The 16,786-nt window shown below is 38.9% G+C and overlaps 1 protein-coding gene across 1 annotated transcript in view; it reads left to right on the forward strand.

Moving 5' to 3' along the window:
- Nucleotides 1–16,786, forward strand: part of pard3aa (par-3 family cell polarity regulator alpha, a) — a 782,893-nt gene that overhangs the window by 560,742 nt on the left and 205,365 nt on the right. The window contains exons 17-18 of the mRNA XM_048606721.1: nt 8,608–8,756; nt 13,241–13,288. Of these exons, the coding sequence (XP_048462678.1) occupies nt 8,608–8,756; nt 13,241–13,288 (197 nt within the window). The remainder of the gene's footprint in view (nt 1–8,607; nt 8,757–13,240; nt 13,289–16,786) is intronic.

Here is a 16,786-nt window from a genome sequence, read left to right on the forward strand (position 1 = left end):
GGCTGTGTGTGTTGTTGCAATTTCTGGTGCCTTGATCAATGCCAAGTGGCCTCTAAGTTCTCATTTCTTTTATCAGAATTCAATTCTAATGATGTCCATTTAGTTTTTCAAATACTTAGATTTCCAGTTGAAATGCATATCATGAAATGTATATGGCACAGGTAAATTAATTTCCCTTTGGCTGTATCCTTGAACAATATGTCAAATAATTCAACAAGCAATGTTATTTTTTTTAATTCTAAATATCTCCTCAATGCCTAATAAGGACCCAGCAGGTTGTGACAATAAAATATATTGATGTACTGGTGTAATACAATAGCACACTAGCTCGGTGCCTCATCTGTTGACTTGTTGATTTGTTGCACTGGAAACCAGCAGACAAGGGATAACCTGCATCAGAGTTAGCACCGATGCTTTCAGCACTTCGCTTTCTTAAACCACAGGAGGATCTGCAGTTAGGATCTACAATAAAGCGGACAAGGGAACGTATTGAAGAGAAGTTGAAGAAGATCAGGACTACCTAGAATGCTTACTAGGAGTCTGAAGGCCATCAGGCCTTGCAATCATTAATGTTGTTGCATCAATAATAATTTCATAAACCATGGCAAAATATGCTTTTTGCATCAAAATTGAAGAATTCAAAGCTCAGGAGTTTAGATGAAGCTCCATTGATTAGTAATTCAAATGGAAAAATGGCACATATATTCTTTGATGTTTGTGTATTTTTTTTAAGGTATAAGCATTCTTTGTTGTCTAGAATGGTCATTTGATCTGATCAGGTAGTATTTGTACAAAGGGAGGTGGAACATTAGTGTGATTGCTGTGATTACTGAAATGTTGCATGCATAATGCACAAACTGCATCTTCAGCTAATGAAGGCTGAAAGATGAAAGTCTTCAGAGGGTTTAGACTTATTTACATTTCTCAAGAACCTTCTATGTAATAGAAAAAAATCTTTACTTTCCTTGAGTTAAAAATGCATGATCGTAAGCTTAAGTGTGTCAGTACCGACAGATCTCATTATAGGCTCTGTGCTTGTACCATTGGCTTGAAAATGATTTTTGAAACACTTCAGTTATGCTGCATTCACAGAGGCAAGTCACCTCACTAAAGAATAAATGAGCTTCACATCCTAAAGCTTGACAGAACTTAGATGATGTTTTGAGCACAACCTCAATTCCTATAAATCCGAGTATGAAAGAAGCATTTCTGATATAGTGTACTCTTAGAAGTATTGTTGCAAAAATGTAGAGAGCAAGAAGAGGTGAGCATCAAGTGTATCTAAACGTTTTCTTGGAGTGTGAATTAATCAACATAAGTTAACATGTTTAGTTTTATTTCTTGCTCAAATTCACAGAACTTCCTAATGAACCTTGCTGTGTCCTTGTACACTTTTTTTTAATAATATTATAAACTTTAACAAAGTAAATTCGTTGGTGGTTGTTTTCTCCATCCCCTTTCTCTTGAAGATACTGATTCTTACAGCAGTCCACTGGTTTCTCATTTAACTAATCATTGAGCATACTGAAAAATGCGTAGTTTGTCAAAGCTTTTAATCTTGCACCACTAGGACAATTTGCAAGAATATCAACATAAAGGAAAACAACAGGTTAAGATTGCGTGAAAAGAGCGTACTAACTTGTTGACCAGTAGGTGATTGCTGGAGGTGCTGTGATGGCGAATGTACCAGTTAATGACTGATGGTTAACTGCAAAACTTTGTTTAATTTAAGCCAAGCAGGTAAGTTACCCTCAGAAATGAACCAGAAAATGGCTGTCACCTGTTTTGCACAGTTGAAATCGCATTTGTGTATGTCATTCAGCAAAGAAAATGTCATGTTTATGCAGTGCCAATAAGCGCAGGTACTCCAGACTATGAGCCCAACTGACTACCTTAAATTGGTTGGTAAATTGGTCATCAGTTTCAAGTTACTGCAATGTAGTTACAACACAAGTGATGGTTGTCCCTAACAATCCAATTAAAAGATGTTTTGCCTAACGTGTAAAAACCATCTGTCCTGTTAACTGGCAAGGTACTGACTGTATCCAACCAGCTTGAGTTTACAAACCTCAACAGTGGCCAGTTTAAGATGTGATTCTGCAAATAGACAAATTTGTAAAATCATCTCGAGCATGCTAAGAATTGAATTGGCAACCAAAATCAAAATATTCAGTCAAACTCTTAGTATGGCGCAGGAAAATACATGTATTGATTCACAAAGCCCTGTTCTTTGCAGACGCAAAGAGCATATGTGCTGAGAATTGTTAAAATAAAGAAGGAGACCATCTAGCCCATCATGTCTGCACCAGCTCTCCATATGACCAAAATGAGTGAGTGTCCTTCATTAATAAACAAAAATAAATTCTGTCTGTTATAAGTGAACAAAATAAATGACAGTGATTTTCTGCTTCATTCCCCAGGGCAATGCTTTGATCAAGCAGACTCAATTTGAACAAAGTTTGACAGTTAACTGTCAGTCGTCACTTAGTTGGTGTATTCTCTGAAGTAACAGGGAAATGAATCAGCACACTCTTCTCATTCAGTATAAGCATGTTACCCATTCTAATGGTATTCATGCAAATTGCCCTGATGAGTGCAAGACAAAACAAATCTTCAACATAGTCTGCTTTTTTTTTTAAACAACACTCAAGTTCTGTGCTACCAAACAACTAACTGACATTCTTAATGTATTAACTCGGAGAATGAGACCAGAAAGCTATTTGGCGATGGAGAGCATCTTGTTTGAGGCCCATATTGTCTTCAACTCATACCACGCGTACAGACCTTGCAACATATGTAGTTGGATTATGATTAGACACCTGAACTGTACCCGAATTTTCCCCTTCTTAGTTCAGACCTTGGAGTCAATTTTAGTGATTTGGCTGCTACACAGGAAGAGATGGAAGTCTTCAGAAGTTGAGAGTTTCTTTGTCAGAATTATTTAGTGCTTAGTGAGTGAGTCTGAAGATTAGGAGACAACAAGGTGCAGGGCTGGATGAACACAGCAGGCCAAGCAGCATCATAGGAGCAGAAAGGCTGACGTTTCGGGCCTAGACCCTTCATCAGTTTGAATATGTCAAGAGGAATCAACATAATTGATAATATTTAGTTCAGTAATTCACTGGTGACCTGGGTGCAGCTAGTCCCAATTTTGAGCTGATCGAATTTGAGTGGTGTTTATTTTGCATATCTGAAATCAAGGTTATTTGTTGGGTGTGGTGTGTCTGACTGGGCCAGCATTTATTGCTCATCCCTTGTTGCCCTTGAGAAGATAGAGGTGAGCTGCCTTCTTGAACCACAGCGGTCCGTGCAATGTAAGTAGACCCACAATGCTATTAGGGAGGGAATTTCGGGATTTTGACCCAGAAACAGTAAAGGAACGGTCTTACATTTCCAAGTCTGGATGGTGAGTGGTTTGGAAGGGAACTTGCAGATGGTGGTGTTTCTATTGATCTGCTTCCCTTGACTTTCTAGATGGAAGATGCTAAGGATATTTGGCAAATTTCTGCAGTGTGTCTTGTAGATGGTTGCTACTGAGCATCAGTTGGTGTATGGATTCGGTGCTTGTGGTGTCTGTCAAATGGACTGCTTTGTCCAGCATGGTGTCAAACTTCTTGAGCGTTGTAGGAAACGTGGGATGCGTGTACCCATTTAAAAGTCATCTGGATGGGTACATGAACAGGAAAGACTTAGAGGGATATGAGCCAAATTCTGGCAAATGGAGTTAGATGAATTTAGACATCTAGTTGGCACAGATGAGTTGGACGGAAGGGTCTGTTTTCATGCTGTACAACTGTATGTATTCCATCACATTCCTTACTTATAGGTGGTGGACAGGCTTTGGGAAGTCAGGAGGTGAGTTATTTGCTGCATTATTCATTCCCTCTGATCTGCTCTTGTAACTATTGTACTTATGTGGCAAGTCCAGTTGTGTTTGCAGTCAAAGGTCATCTCCAAGATATTGATAATGGGAGATTCAGTGATGGTAATGCCACTGAAAGGTTAGATTTTGTCTTCTCGGAGATAGTCGTCATATGGCATTGAGTTTCATAGTTTCAGAATAAATCTATCTCGTGATCTGCTTACAGAAAGTAAATGCTTAAGAAAAATCATTCTGGCTTTTTTTTTCTAAACTTGTATGAGCATGATTCGTTAGCAAACCTGCCCTTTGATCTATAGGAGGAGATATGGTTTTGGTCATATCTAATGTCAACCAGATTCATATATTGCAGGAACAACTTAAGCTAAGAACGCATGCATCCTTTTTAAAAAAAAATGTGTTGGAAGAATAATTAAAATGCTTGCTTAATAATTAAAATTGTTTCCCCTCCTTCTAAATCCAAACAACAAGGATTCCTGTACCTGACTGATAGGCAGTACTTCCTGTTGAAAGTTTGTGTGCATCTGGATTGATAGATTGATGTGGATTTATTATACCATCCACAGTAAGGTAGCCTGCCAATGACCTAAGTGCCTTCAGATTATAAAACATGGACTGCAGCAGTTTGGAAAGGGAGCTCACTACCACCTTCTCAATGTTATCCAGGAATAGACAACAGATACTATGTCAGCCAGTGACAGCCACGTCGCATGAGTGAATAAAAGAAATACAAGAGATAGCTGATTGAATAAACAGCTAAAATCTATATTTATTGTAATTTGTGTGACTGTTAAGAACTAGTTTATGACCAAATTCATTGGTTAGCTTATTCTCTTTCAATTGTTCTTGGGTAGTTATTGCTATTGACAGTAAATGCTCAGAGTAAATCCTGTGCTCAACAGCAGACTAACTGCTGATCACTTGATGAATTTGCTACCAATGCTCAGGAGGTTTCTGCTGTGCTGCTCATAAAGCAATAGATGTAAATCCTGTCTCATCCATTTAAGGATGAACCTGTTTAGTGCATATTATCGAAAGCAAATTTTCTACTGCATGTCTGTTATGTTTAGCATGAGGCAATAATCATTTTCAGTTTCATATTTTTCACCCTCAGCTCACAGTATCATTCAACAGGCAAGCATGATCTGTGTTACAGCTCTGTGATTCTTAGGAATAAATGTAATAAATGGATATATTGGTGAATTTATCTGCCACTTTACTTTTAATGCAATGTTTTATGCATTAGAATTGTAACTCATACTTAGCTTGGAAACAGCCATTCTTTAAAATATAAAATAAAGAACTGTGCATGCTGGAGATCTGAAACAAATGAAAACAAATCACTGAAGAAACTCAGGTCTGGCAGCATCAATGAAGAGAAGAACAATAGTTCGAGTCAGTGACCCCCTTGTCAGAACTGAAACTTCTGATGAAGAGTCGTTGGACTCAAAACTTTGATTCTTCTCCCTACAGATGCTGCCAGACCTGCTGAGTTTCTCCAGAAATTTCTTTTATTCTTTATTCACAGTATGGGAGGTTCTGTTCTTGGTACGAAGGGAATGATAACTGTATAAAACACTTCCTGTTTCTTATGATGCTAGAATGTGAATTTGTGATATCAATTAAATCTGGAGAATTTTGCACAATTTTCAATCAGTTGCTGATGCAAACGTAAAGTCCTCCCCCTCCACACTGTATTTGCAATTAGCCAAATTATCTCTTTCCACATCTAATTTTATTACTTGACAAGAAAATTCTGTCTAAAATCTTGCTGATCATTAGTGTAAGGAATTCTCTGGAGTATCGTTCCAGCTCCAGTGTTAAAGCTTGGTAAGCTACTTTTAAAGCAACCTTTCCACTGCAGTGCTCAGGCAACGTTTGACCAAATTTGACTGCCATTAAAGAGCTTCGGCAAGGTTGAAGAATGGGGGAGGGTATTGAGTAATACTGGAGACATCTTTGCGGGAGCTCCTCAAGGTAGTGCCCATGGCCCAAGCATCTTCATCTGCTTCATCAATGACTTCCGACCATCATAAAGTGAAATGAGGATGGCCCATGATTATAGCACAGTGTTCAATACATTACCAACTCAGATCCTGAAGTAGTCCATGTCCGTGACAAGATCTGGATAATTGGGTTTAGACTGATACGAGGCAAGAAACATTCAAACTATACAAGTGCTAGTGAAAGACCGTTTGCCCTTGATGTTCAACAGCATGGTTATTGATGAATTAGCCATCATAAACATTCTGTGGGTTACCCTTGACTAGAAACTAAGCTGGACCAGACAAATAAATGTTGTGGCCACAAATACAGGTCACAGGCTGGGAAACAATACGATGAATAACTCACCTCCTAACTCCCCAAAACCTTCCTGGCATCTACAGTGCACAATTCAGATGTGTGATGTAGCACTTTCCACTTGCCTGGATGAGTTCAACAACACTGATGAAGATCAACACAATTCAGGACAAAGTAGCCCTTTTTTTGGAATGCCATTCCTCATGTTAAATATACAGTCCCTTCACCAGAGGTGTACAGTGCCTGCAGCTTGAAGCATTTGCAAAATACATTGCAGAAGTTCAAGAAGTTTCACTGAGCAGTGCCTTCCAAGAACAAGCCAAATGCAAGCAGCACCACCTGCAAACTACTAACTTGGAACGAGATCAATTCCCAGCCCTCTTCAACTGTTTCATCAATCTATACTGTCCATGGTAAAGTTTGAAATGGAGATGTTTGCTGATAATTGCAAAACGTTCAGTAACGTTTGCGACACCTCAGATATTGAAGTGGCCTGTGTTCACGTGCAGTATGACCTGGACAACATCCAGGCTTAGGCTGATAAGTGGCAAGAAAGATTTATGCCACACAGTTCTCCAGCAAGAGAAGTCCTTTGACGATCACTGGAATTGCCATCACTAAATCCCCCACTGCCAGCATTCTGAGTATTACCATTGACCAGAAAGTGAACTGGAACAGCCTTATAAATACTATAGCCACAGCAGCAACTCAGTGGCTAGGAACTCAGCAAGTAACTCATCTCCTGTTTTTCCAATATATTTTCCAATGTCTGTCTGCCAAATACAAGATACCGGTTCAGGAGTATGTTGGAATACTTTCCACTTGTGTGGATGAGTGTAGCTGAGAAGTTTGATAACATCCAGGTCAAAGCAACGCACTTGACTGGAACCCCACCCACCAATTTCAACATCACTCCCTTCATAACCAGTGCACAATGGCACTTAAGGGGAGGTGATGGTGTAATTGTAATGTTGCTGGTCTAGTAATCCATAATCCCAAGTGAATGTTCTGAGGACTTGAGTTTGAATCCCACCTTAGCAGATGGTGATGTTTGAATTCAATAAAAATCTGCAATAAAAAGATAGCCTAATGATGACCTTGATACCCCTTTCGGTTGTCGTAAAAACCCATTGGTTTGCAAATATCTTTTAGGGAAGGAGATTTGCCATCTTTAGGCAGTCTGGCCTCCATGTGACTCCAGCTAAGTGCTCGACTTAGAACTGCCCTCTGGGTAATTACGAATAATTACGAATGCTGGCCCAGCCAATGGTATCTTCATCTCAAGTTCATCTTCAACTGTGCTACCTAGAAGAGCAATGGCAGCAGATGCATCATCATCTACAAGTTCCCTTTCAGGTGACACAGAGTTCTGACACGGAACTCTGTCACCGTTGTTTCACTGTTGCTGAGTCAAAGTCTTGGAATTCCCTTTGTAGCAACATTGTGAAGATCTCTTACACACCAAAGACAACAGTGGTTCGAGTAGGCAGCTCAATACTACCTTGTTCACTGCAAGTAGGGATAGGAAGTAAATGTTGACTCAGTCAGTGATCCCATGAATGAATTTTAAAAAGTTCCTTTGCTTTCATTGGGTAAAAATCCTGAAACTACCAATTAGACAGCAACAATTCGAGGAGATGGCTGCCACAAGCTTTCCAAGGACCGTTAGAGATGGGCTAAGAAAGCTTAAATTCCATGATATAATGAATAAAATTATGTGCATCTACCCATCCTATTTTTGTATTTTTCTTTTGTTTGCCTTCTATTAATGCCTCTGTCTCTCTCATTAATGGTGCAGCTTTCTCTCTCCCTATTAACTCTTCCTTCCAGAGCAAACAAGAATAGGCAAAAACTGAATTTGCAGTTCATGATTGTGAACTCCTGTGTGGTGGACAAATGTAGCAGCTTTTGCACGCTCTTACTGAATGTTTGTTCTGTGGTGATTCAATGTGAGTTTTATATTTGAACAGAATTTCTTTTTGCTAAAGGTCAGCACCACATTAAACCTGCATTGTATTTTACAAGACAACTTCATTTAACGTGCAGTGACAGGATATCCTGTGATTGACATCCCAAGTAATCACACACGAGTTCAAACGCAGCAAGCCACTTGTCCTGCCAAGAGTGAAAATGACATTTTCAACACTAGTTTGTGCGGTTTAAGGACAGGAGTTTGTCTATTAAATCTGGTTCAGTCAAAGTGTAGATTTTTGATAAGCAGCAATTCGTACCTAGTGTCTTTCTTAGTCAACATATTGAGCAAGTACAATATAAACACATGAGTTATTTTAGAACCTCTCCTCAATTCAACAATGCCACTTAAAACAATTACCTTCCTATACTTGCTGCCGAGAGTTATCATTTTCATTCTTTGTTAATAGTCTCTTTTTGACATATTAAAAATTGTGCTTTTCTGTTTTTTTTAGTGTTTTAAGTCCAGATGTCGATCCTGCCATTGCCTTCCAGCGAGAAGGATTTGGCCGTCAGAGCATGTCTGAAAAACGTACCAAACAGTTTGGAGATGCCACTCAGCTGGACTTTGTTAAAACGCGGAAATCTAAAAGCATGGACTTAGGTAGAACTCAGCTATTTTCTATTCATCTACGTGAAGCATGAAAATCTTAAAAGCGTGGATTTAAGGAGGCTCGCTATGTTTTCTGTCTTCGCTATGCTTTCTTTTTATAGCTTGAACATTAGATCATTTTGGAGTTTCCACTGCTATCCTTTTGATCAACAAATCTTTGTGCATTAGACCGACAAACCAGTTGACAAATGATATGGATAAATAAACATGAGTTCAAAATTAGGAAAGGTATCCCATTTCGAACATTTATTGCAGCCTAATAAGTAGGGTTCATTCAAATTAATTTCCTTTGAATTTTGCATGAGCAGATTCTTCTTTCTGACCAAGTCATTTTCATTATTAGGAATAACGCATCCCCTTAATGCACATGCCAGTTTATCAGTTTTGTGATCTTGCAACCACCCGGTAAAGTACAAATATATTTTCTGCTGCTTCCGAATTCTGCAGGCCCATCATTGTTCAGGTGTTGAACCATTGCCTCACATGTCAAATGTCTCAACCTGCCTTTAACCTATTTCTTCTCAAGTAAATTACAGAAGTTTGGATAAGAAACGTTCACGGGCTTATTTGGACTTGAATGTTTCTGAAAAGGGAATCAAGAGCTTTTTGTCTTGCACTCATCGGAGCAAGCAGATAGTCAAATGCAGGTGATCAGAACAGTTTACATCAGAGGAGAAAAGGCTGTTGATTTGTTGGCAAGCTGACTCCAGTTGGTAGATGCATTGCCATGAGAAGCCGGTGACATGAAGGCTCTGCAGCTCTTAGGCAATTCAGAAAAGACGCACAATACGAGCAGATTCCTTTTGTTTGCAGATCACGGGTCCTGACCTTTGAGTGTATGTTATTTCTAGCAAGCATTAATGAGCTGTTCTGAGCTCAATTGATTACAGCAAATTGGTGGCTAGTGTAGCTACTGTCAAACTGGGGATTGTTAGTTAAGTGCCCAAGCACAGAATCATATGTAACATGGGGTGGCTTGTTTCAATCTTTTCAAGCAGTACCAAGTTGAGAACAGAATTCTCTGTTTTGAGAAATCAAAGGAGTAGGTTCTTTAATTCAATCAGCCAATCACTGAGGCTTATGTCCTCTGTACCTGCAATAAGACTGGAACTAAAATTCATATTTGACATTGCTCATTTGGTGGCAGACAGCTCATTGTTTTTGGCCAAGACTGTCCAACCAGATTACATTTCAATTTTATTCTCTCTTGAATGAGATTTTAGGAAAGTAAGATTTGGCAGAGCTTTAGACATGAATTTGAAAATAAATGTTGAGGTATGAAAAAAGTTTGAACAGGTTACTCAGCAAAGAAATAATGATTATTTTTAAAGATGAATAATTAATAAAATAGACCATTAGAAGTGTCATATAGCAGAGCTAACTTAAAAGAAAACTCAGCTGTGCTTTTGCTGGGGACATGGTCAGTGTGGACTAGTTGGAACGAAGGGCCTGTTGCCATGTTGTATGACTCTATGACTTAGCTTTGTGTCCCATTCTCGCTGACAAATTCTATGTCCCTCTCTTCCTCAGAGGGCCGGATTTATGTACCCTCGCTGGGTGTGTTTTTTGCGAGGGCATGTAAAATAGAGTCAGCTGACCGTGACATGTAAAATAAAAGTCAACTGACCTTGCTAAAAGCTTCACTGCTTCCAATTTTACCCTGTACGTATCATAATATAGTTAACATAGGCAGTCAGGTGGGAGTGGGCTGCCCTTTTTAATGGAAAGATTTTCCAAACCGGAGAAACGTGGGATTCCATCCTTGTGGGGTGCCCTTTTCAAATGGGGGCACACTTCAGTAGATAGTACCCTCTTAATTCCTCCTCACAAGAATCAGCTCCTTGCTCCACCTTTTTCCCCACCTTCCCAAAATGACCAAACCCTGTCCACTGATGCTCCTTACTTATCGAGGTCTGGGGCTCCAAAAATGCCCTTCTCCTCCTGAGGTCTAGCACTGTCGAGGCTGCTGGAGTTGCCGGGCAATCAGACGGAGAGCTTAGCAGCTCCTGAGGGTGGTACTTTCTCCCAATGAGGAATGGAATCCCCAGTCTGCACCAGATTTACCCTGTCCACAGTATGTTGTGGCAGTGGGATAGGCTGCTTCCGAGCCTGTTGGTTGGCTGCTGATGTTCCTTCAGGGATGCATTTCTGCCCAAAGTCACTGTTGTCTTCTCTCACTGTCAAACTCCGGCATCTCCCTCTCTCTCACTCACAGACTTTGTGTCACTCTGTCACTCATGGCACCCCCCCCCAGCCCCAGGTCCTTCTGGGTGTGGCACCTGCTTGAGATTGGAAAAGCCTTGTCTCCCTGCCCAGGAATGTGGACCCTTTTTCCCTCTCCCCTGTTCGGTGTCCAGGCCGAAGGCCGAATGAGGTCACTGGGGATCATGATGTTCACTGCTTCTCCAATCACAGAATATTTATGTCTGGCTTTTACTACTGATAGTTCATCAATCAGCAGGAGAGAAATTCCTGTTCTGAGAAAGGGTCACTCGATCTGAAACGTTAACTCTGATTTCTCTCCATAGATGCTGCCAGACCTGCTGGGCTTCTCCAGCAATTTCTGTTTTTGTTTCTGATTCCCAGCATCTGCAGTTCTTTTGGTTATTACATACCTTTTTGTTTGGAGTGATGTTATGTTGCACTTCAATGTATTCAGATCACTTCGAAAAAGAAACCTGTTCCCAAGTATGACACATGCTGCTCCTGAACCAACCAGATGTAAGCTAAATTAAAGGAGTGCCTTGTTAATGGCTCTTCATAGCAACCTTGAATGGATGCCTGATCTCTGCTCAGTCTCTCCCTGCCCCTGAAGTTTGTAACTTGGCATAGCTGGGCATTTGAATTAAATTCTGCACAATAGAGTCACTCATTTTAATATGTATAAAACAAACCTCATATTTTAAATTATGAGCTACATAACATTGGATGGCTTCTTGTAGGTTAGATGGGCTTCAGATTGGTTTCACAGGTCGACGCAACATTGAGGGCCGAAGGACCTGTACTGCGCTGTAATGTTCTATGTTCTATGTTCTTCTTTGCATTCAGTGCTGAGCAGACCACTGTTAGTTATCTTTCCTAGAGTGGATCCTGAGTAGAATGATCCACTTTGAACAATTCTGATTTTGTCAATGATTTTTACTTTTTAATTCAGAAGGTTTGTATTTTTCTTCGCCAAGTAATGAAACAACACTAGTACAGTAAGACTTGATGATAGTAATAGCAATGATCACTAACAATTGGTATTTACCTCCGCTGTTTATTGCTGCTCAATCCTGAAGTTTGTTTTAAGTAACTGATTAATCAGTTGCTCACTCTCTCATCTTGGTATCAGTGCATTTTATAACTGTTTGTCCTGGCTCATTCTGTTGATAACTTCATAAATTTGAGGTTCATGTTTCAGTGTTGCATTATCCGAAGTGTTGTCTTTTGGATAATGCATAAAATCATTGCTGAAGTGGAAATAACATGTCCTGTGATTATTCAAAAAAAGAATAGCGGGTTGTCTTGACTTATCTAATATCACCAGCACAGGTTTTCTGGTAATTATTGTCATTGCCTTTTATGGAACCTTGGTGTGTGCAAATCGACTTGTTGATTAGCACTTAATTGGTTTAAAGTGCTTTGAAACATCCTGAGGATGTGAAATATGCACCATATATTTGTGTTCTTTCTTTGACTTTTAATTGATAACCCTGCTTTTACTAACTTCTGAGTGAAATTGAATCACCTGAACAGTGTTCCAATTAGAATGCTGATTCAGGACTGAGTACACCAAGAAAAAGCAAAGAATTTTAAATCGGTATTGATGGTGATGAGAGGATATGCAACTGATTAATCAGTAGATTCACGTACCTGTAAGCATGAATGAACCAGGTAAGGCATATTAGGAGTTCAGCACAGGCCAAATATACAGTGACACAATTGCAAAGCATAGACTGGTTGCAGTGACATTATATTGAGCAGAATTTGTTTTAAGAGGATGAACCACTCTTACCTGGCTGTTTTCTTTAAAATGAAATTGTGGGCTCTGCAGAAAAATAATTGGAATGTTATTGGAAGCTCTTAGTTTCTTTGATCCATGGGAAGGTGAAAATCATTTACTAGATTTGTCTCTTTGTTGAATTATTACAACTCTGCTGGAATAGTGAAATGATTGACTGCTGGTATGTAACAGAATCAATGTGAAAACAACAGAAATCTGTGTGCAGCTTTAGCTTGAAGTAATTCTCTAACACAAAATAAAGTAATTATTTTAAAATTAAGCTTAAAACACCTCACAAGTAATGCATGATAATGAACATTTTTGTTTGAACGATGGCAATTATAATCTGTGTGCCTGCTTGTCAAGAGAGATGATCTGCATGACCTGTAACAACTGCGATCTCTAACTTGGAATGTGTGGGTTGGAATGAAGCACGTGGAATGGGGGGATACTAATCTCATTAATTTTTGACCTTTTACCTTTTTGGCAGTAGCTGATGAGACTAATCTTGATTCCTTGGCTGAACAGATAACCACAGGTAAGGATTGTCAATAACAACCCAGTTGTTGCACCAGTCTAAGTGGTGCAGCAGGAGCATTGTTACCATGACTACAGCAAACAGTCATTAAAATCTCTGAGTCGTGCATTGTGTATGTTTATCACCCTTGCTGTCTGCAGTATGAGTTAATTCACACATGCTGGTTTTCACTCGTTTCAAATAAATCATAGCCAAGGGTAAAATAAGATTTCTTGTGAAACTATGAGGTAGATTATTGATTGCAAAAAGTCAAGTAAGTACTTGGCCTGATATTTTTATGTGATGATCATTTCCATCAAATCAAGAACAAAGTTACAAACCCAGCTGACTATTAACCATTGTAAATGGGAATTGATTTGTTCGTGTGCAGCTGGAATTTGGAGATAGATTTATTCAGGGCCATAACACGGCCGGAAGTTTGCTGCATTGTTTACAGATTTAGGCAGGATTTCTGCTAAAGTTATGTCAAAGCGTGGGAGAAGCACTGACAAGATTCATCTTCATTAATAAGAGTAATTGGGGACAAAATAGTTGAGGTCTTGCTCTGTTCCGACTTTTCATTTAGGGTATGGTACTTACTACTGAAGCAACCTGTAATTCAGGATGAGAGTGAATAACACCTTTTTGGAAATACTCAGATCCTCCAGAATTTTATAGGAACAAAGGAGGATGAAATATTTTGCTATTTATCTATTGCATTTGGATTGTGATTGTCTATCAAATAGTGTTAATTTTTCTGTCCTTGGGGGGAAATGTTTGTCAGTTACTATTAAGAGTCTGGAATTACTTGTCACAGTAGTTAGAGTATTTGTACAATTCATCTAAGCTGTGGAGATGATGAGGAAGCAGAGTAACAAACCTTCTATGAAGCACACCCCTTAAGAAACATTCCAGATGAAGAAATCCCATCGGGCTCATTGCAATCACAGTTACAGTGAGATTATTTAATTTTGAAGATAATGTGGGGGCAGCGGTATAACAGCTGCCAAAATTAATAGGTAGGCGAACACCTTTTTCAACAACTCCCACCCCTCAAACCCGTGAAACCGGTCATGCTCATACTGTGCCATTAGAGTTCCAGCTGCAATTTTGGCGTTTTAATCCAAATAATAATCGCTTTTGAAATACACAACAACATTGTTTCTAATATTAGTTACCAATTTACTTTTCACTTATGCATTCAATTTATATACTTCCAATTTGTAAATTTACAGAGGAAAGAGAACTTAGAATCATTGTAGATTATTTTGATATACCTCAAGAGGAGACAGGCTGGTGCAACGGGCTGACACCTGTCAGATGAAAGTTAATACAGGGAAATGTGAAGTGATACATTCAGAAAAGAAGAATGAGGAGAGGCAATAAAGTAAAATGTACAATAAAATGATATTAGGCGCAGATGAATCTCTGGGCTCTTGTGTGCAAAGACTTAGTTAGAGAAGGGAGTTAAATTATTGTGTTGGCCAGAAATCCACTGACCATGTTCTCAAACTGAATGCTGAATTAGTGTGGCCACTGTTTCCCTGGGGATTGTTTTGGGTCTGAAACAGTTGAGCTAAAATTAAATAATGGTAGTTACATAGGGAGGAGGGCCAAGTTGGCTGGAGTGGTCTAGGTAAGGAGTTTAGCAGAAAAGACAGTTGATAAACAATGACAGACGTTACAGAACACAGTTTGTAACTCACAGCGAAGCTCTTCTCTGCACTCTAATATATGCATTTGTTTGTACCGGAATGAATCAGAATTGGAAACCTGTGCATTGGCAAAAAGTTCAGGAGAGGAGCTCTTTGCAATGTGTGAAACAAAAAAATAGCATTAAAGATAATCCTAGAATGTTGTTTCAAGCTGAAACAGGAAATTAGGACAATGGGGTTTGACTATAAATTAATGAAAAATAAATCTAAAACAGATACTGGGAACAATTGTTTTATTTTAAAAAGTGATTAATGTTTGAATTATTCTGTCAGGAATGTTAATAGGTTGTAGCATAACTTTTCGAGTTTTGTGCTTCATTAGTCTAGTTGTGTACCTCTGCATTATGGGTGGCATTTCAGTTGTTTCATCATAATTTTACCAGCACTTGCAGATCTCCTTTCCTAAGGCTTGCATTCTGTGAATACTTATGGAAGATCTTTTCTCATCCAACATTTTAGATTTAAGTTAATTTGTTATTTGTCTGATCTAAATCCTTTTGCAAATCTTTTAAGTCCTCATGTCTCTTCTGCTTCTCTCTATTTTAGTGTCTTCAGCAAATTTTACATGCTTACATTTGCTTTTGATATCCCAGTCATTAACGTAAATTAGAAAAAAATAGTATTAACTCTCGTGGGACTCCACTTCATACCTTCCTCCCAAATCTCATTACATCTCTCTTGTGTATTCTGTTTTGATACACAGTAGCATTTTTGATGGCTGTGCATATAAGTTGGATCACTCCCTCTCCTTAGCCAAAAGCACGGTTCTATATTGAAAAATGAATAATAGTTGGAAGACAGCGGCAGTGCTCAAAAATTACTGGATTTTTTTTGCTTATATTGTGTTGACTTTGACTTGACCTGAGTTAAACCAAGATTGAAGAGGAAATCTTACTTAGAGCACAATGCCAATGGTTTGACTCTGACTAAGCAAATCTTATTTGCTATTGCACATTGCTGTCAGCTTTCTTTTTCTCCCACATAAGCACAATTTTTAATTTTCTTTCTTAAATGTAAAAGCTGCAGCTGTTTGTACACCTTTTACTCAGTAATGCTGCTGTCAGCGTGAAGTTCATGTCCTGTGTAACCCAAGCATTGATCTTTGTACACTAAGAGTTTACTATATAGCATCACCATGGATTCTGCAATGAGAATTATAAAATGGGTGGAAGAAAAATGATCAAAGTGAAATGAGGAGAATATTTTAAAGGCAATGGGGACAGTAAATTTTTATTCACCGTTACTTTTATAAAAAGCATTGGACGATTTATAGTTTCACTTTAAAGCTTTTATGGGGCCACTGTACCATTTAAACCTGAATCATTGTACTGTCATTCAGTAACATTATTTTAAAGAGGGTTTTGTTGAAACCACATTTAACATTACCAATCTGAAAAGGATCATTCATTTATATTTTCTTTATTTATGTAAAGTATGTAAGATAATTCAAGTATGATCATACTTGGCAAAACATAGCTCTTTTTAAAATGGTACAGCTAGGGCAAATGCAAGAATCTTCTAGTTCTGTTTGTTAATCAGAAACATACAAATCAGGAGAAGGAATAGGCTACTCAATTCCTCAGGCCTGCTAGAACACCTACGCTCGGTTCGCAATAAACAACTGCACCTCCCAGTCGCGAACCATTTCAACTCCCCCTCCCATTCCTCAGACGACATGTCCATCCTGGGCCTCCTGCAGTGCCACAACGATGCCACCCGAAGGTTGCAGGAACAGCAACTCATATTCCGCTTGGGAACCCTGCAGCCCAATGGTATCAATGTGGATTTCACAAGCTTCAAAATC

The sequence above is a fragment of the Rhincodon typus genome, chromosome 2, assembly GCF_021869965.1.
Source record: "Rhincodon typus isolate 14 chromosome 2, sRhiTyp1.1, whole genome shotgun sequence".
NCBI lineage: Eukaryota > Metazoa > Chordata > Chondrichthyes > Orectolobiformes > Rhincodontidae > Rhincodon > Rhincodon typus.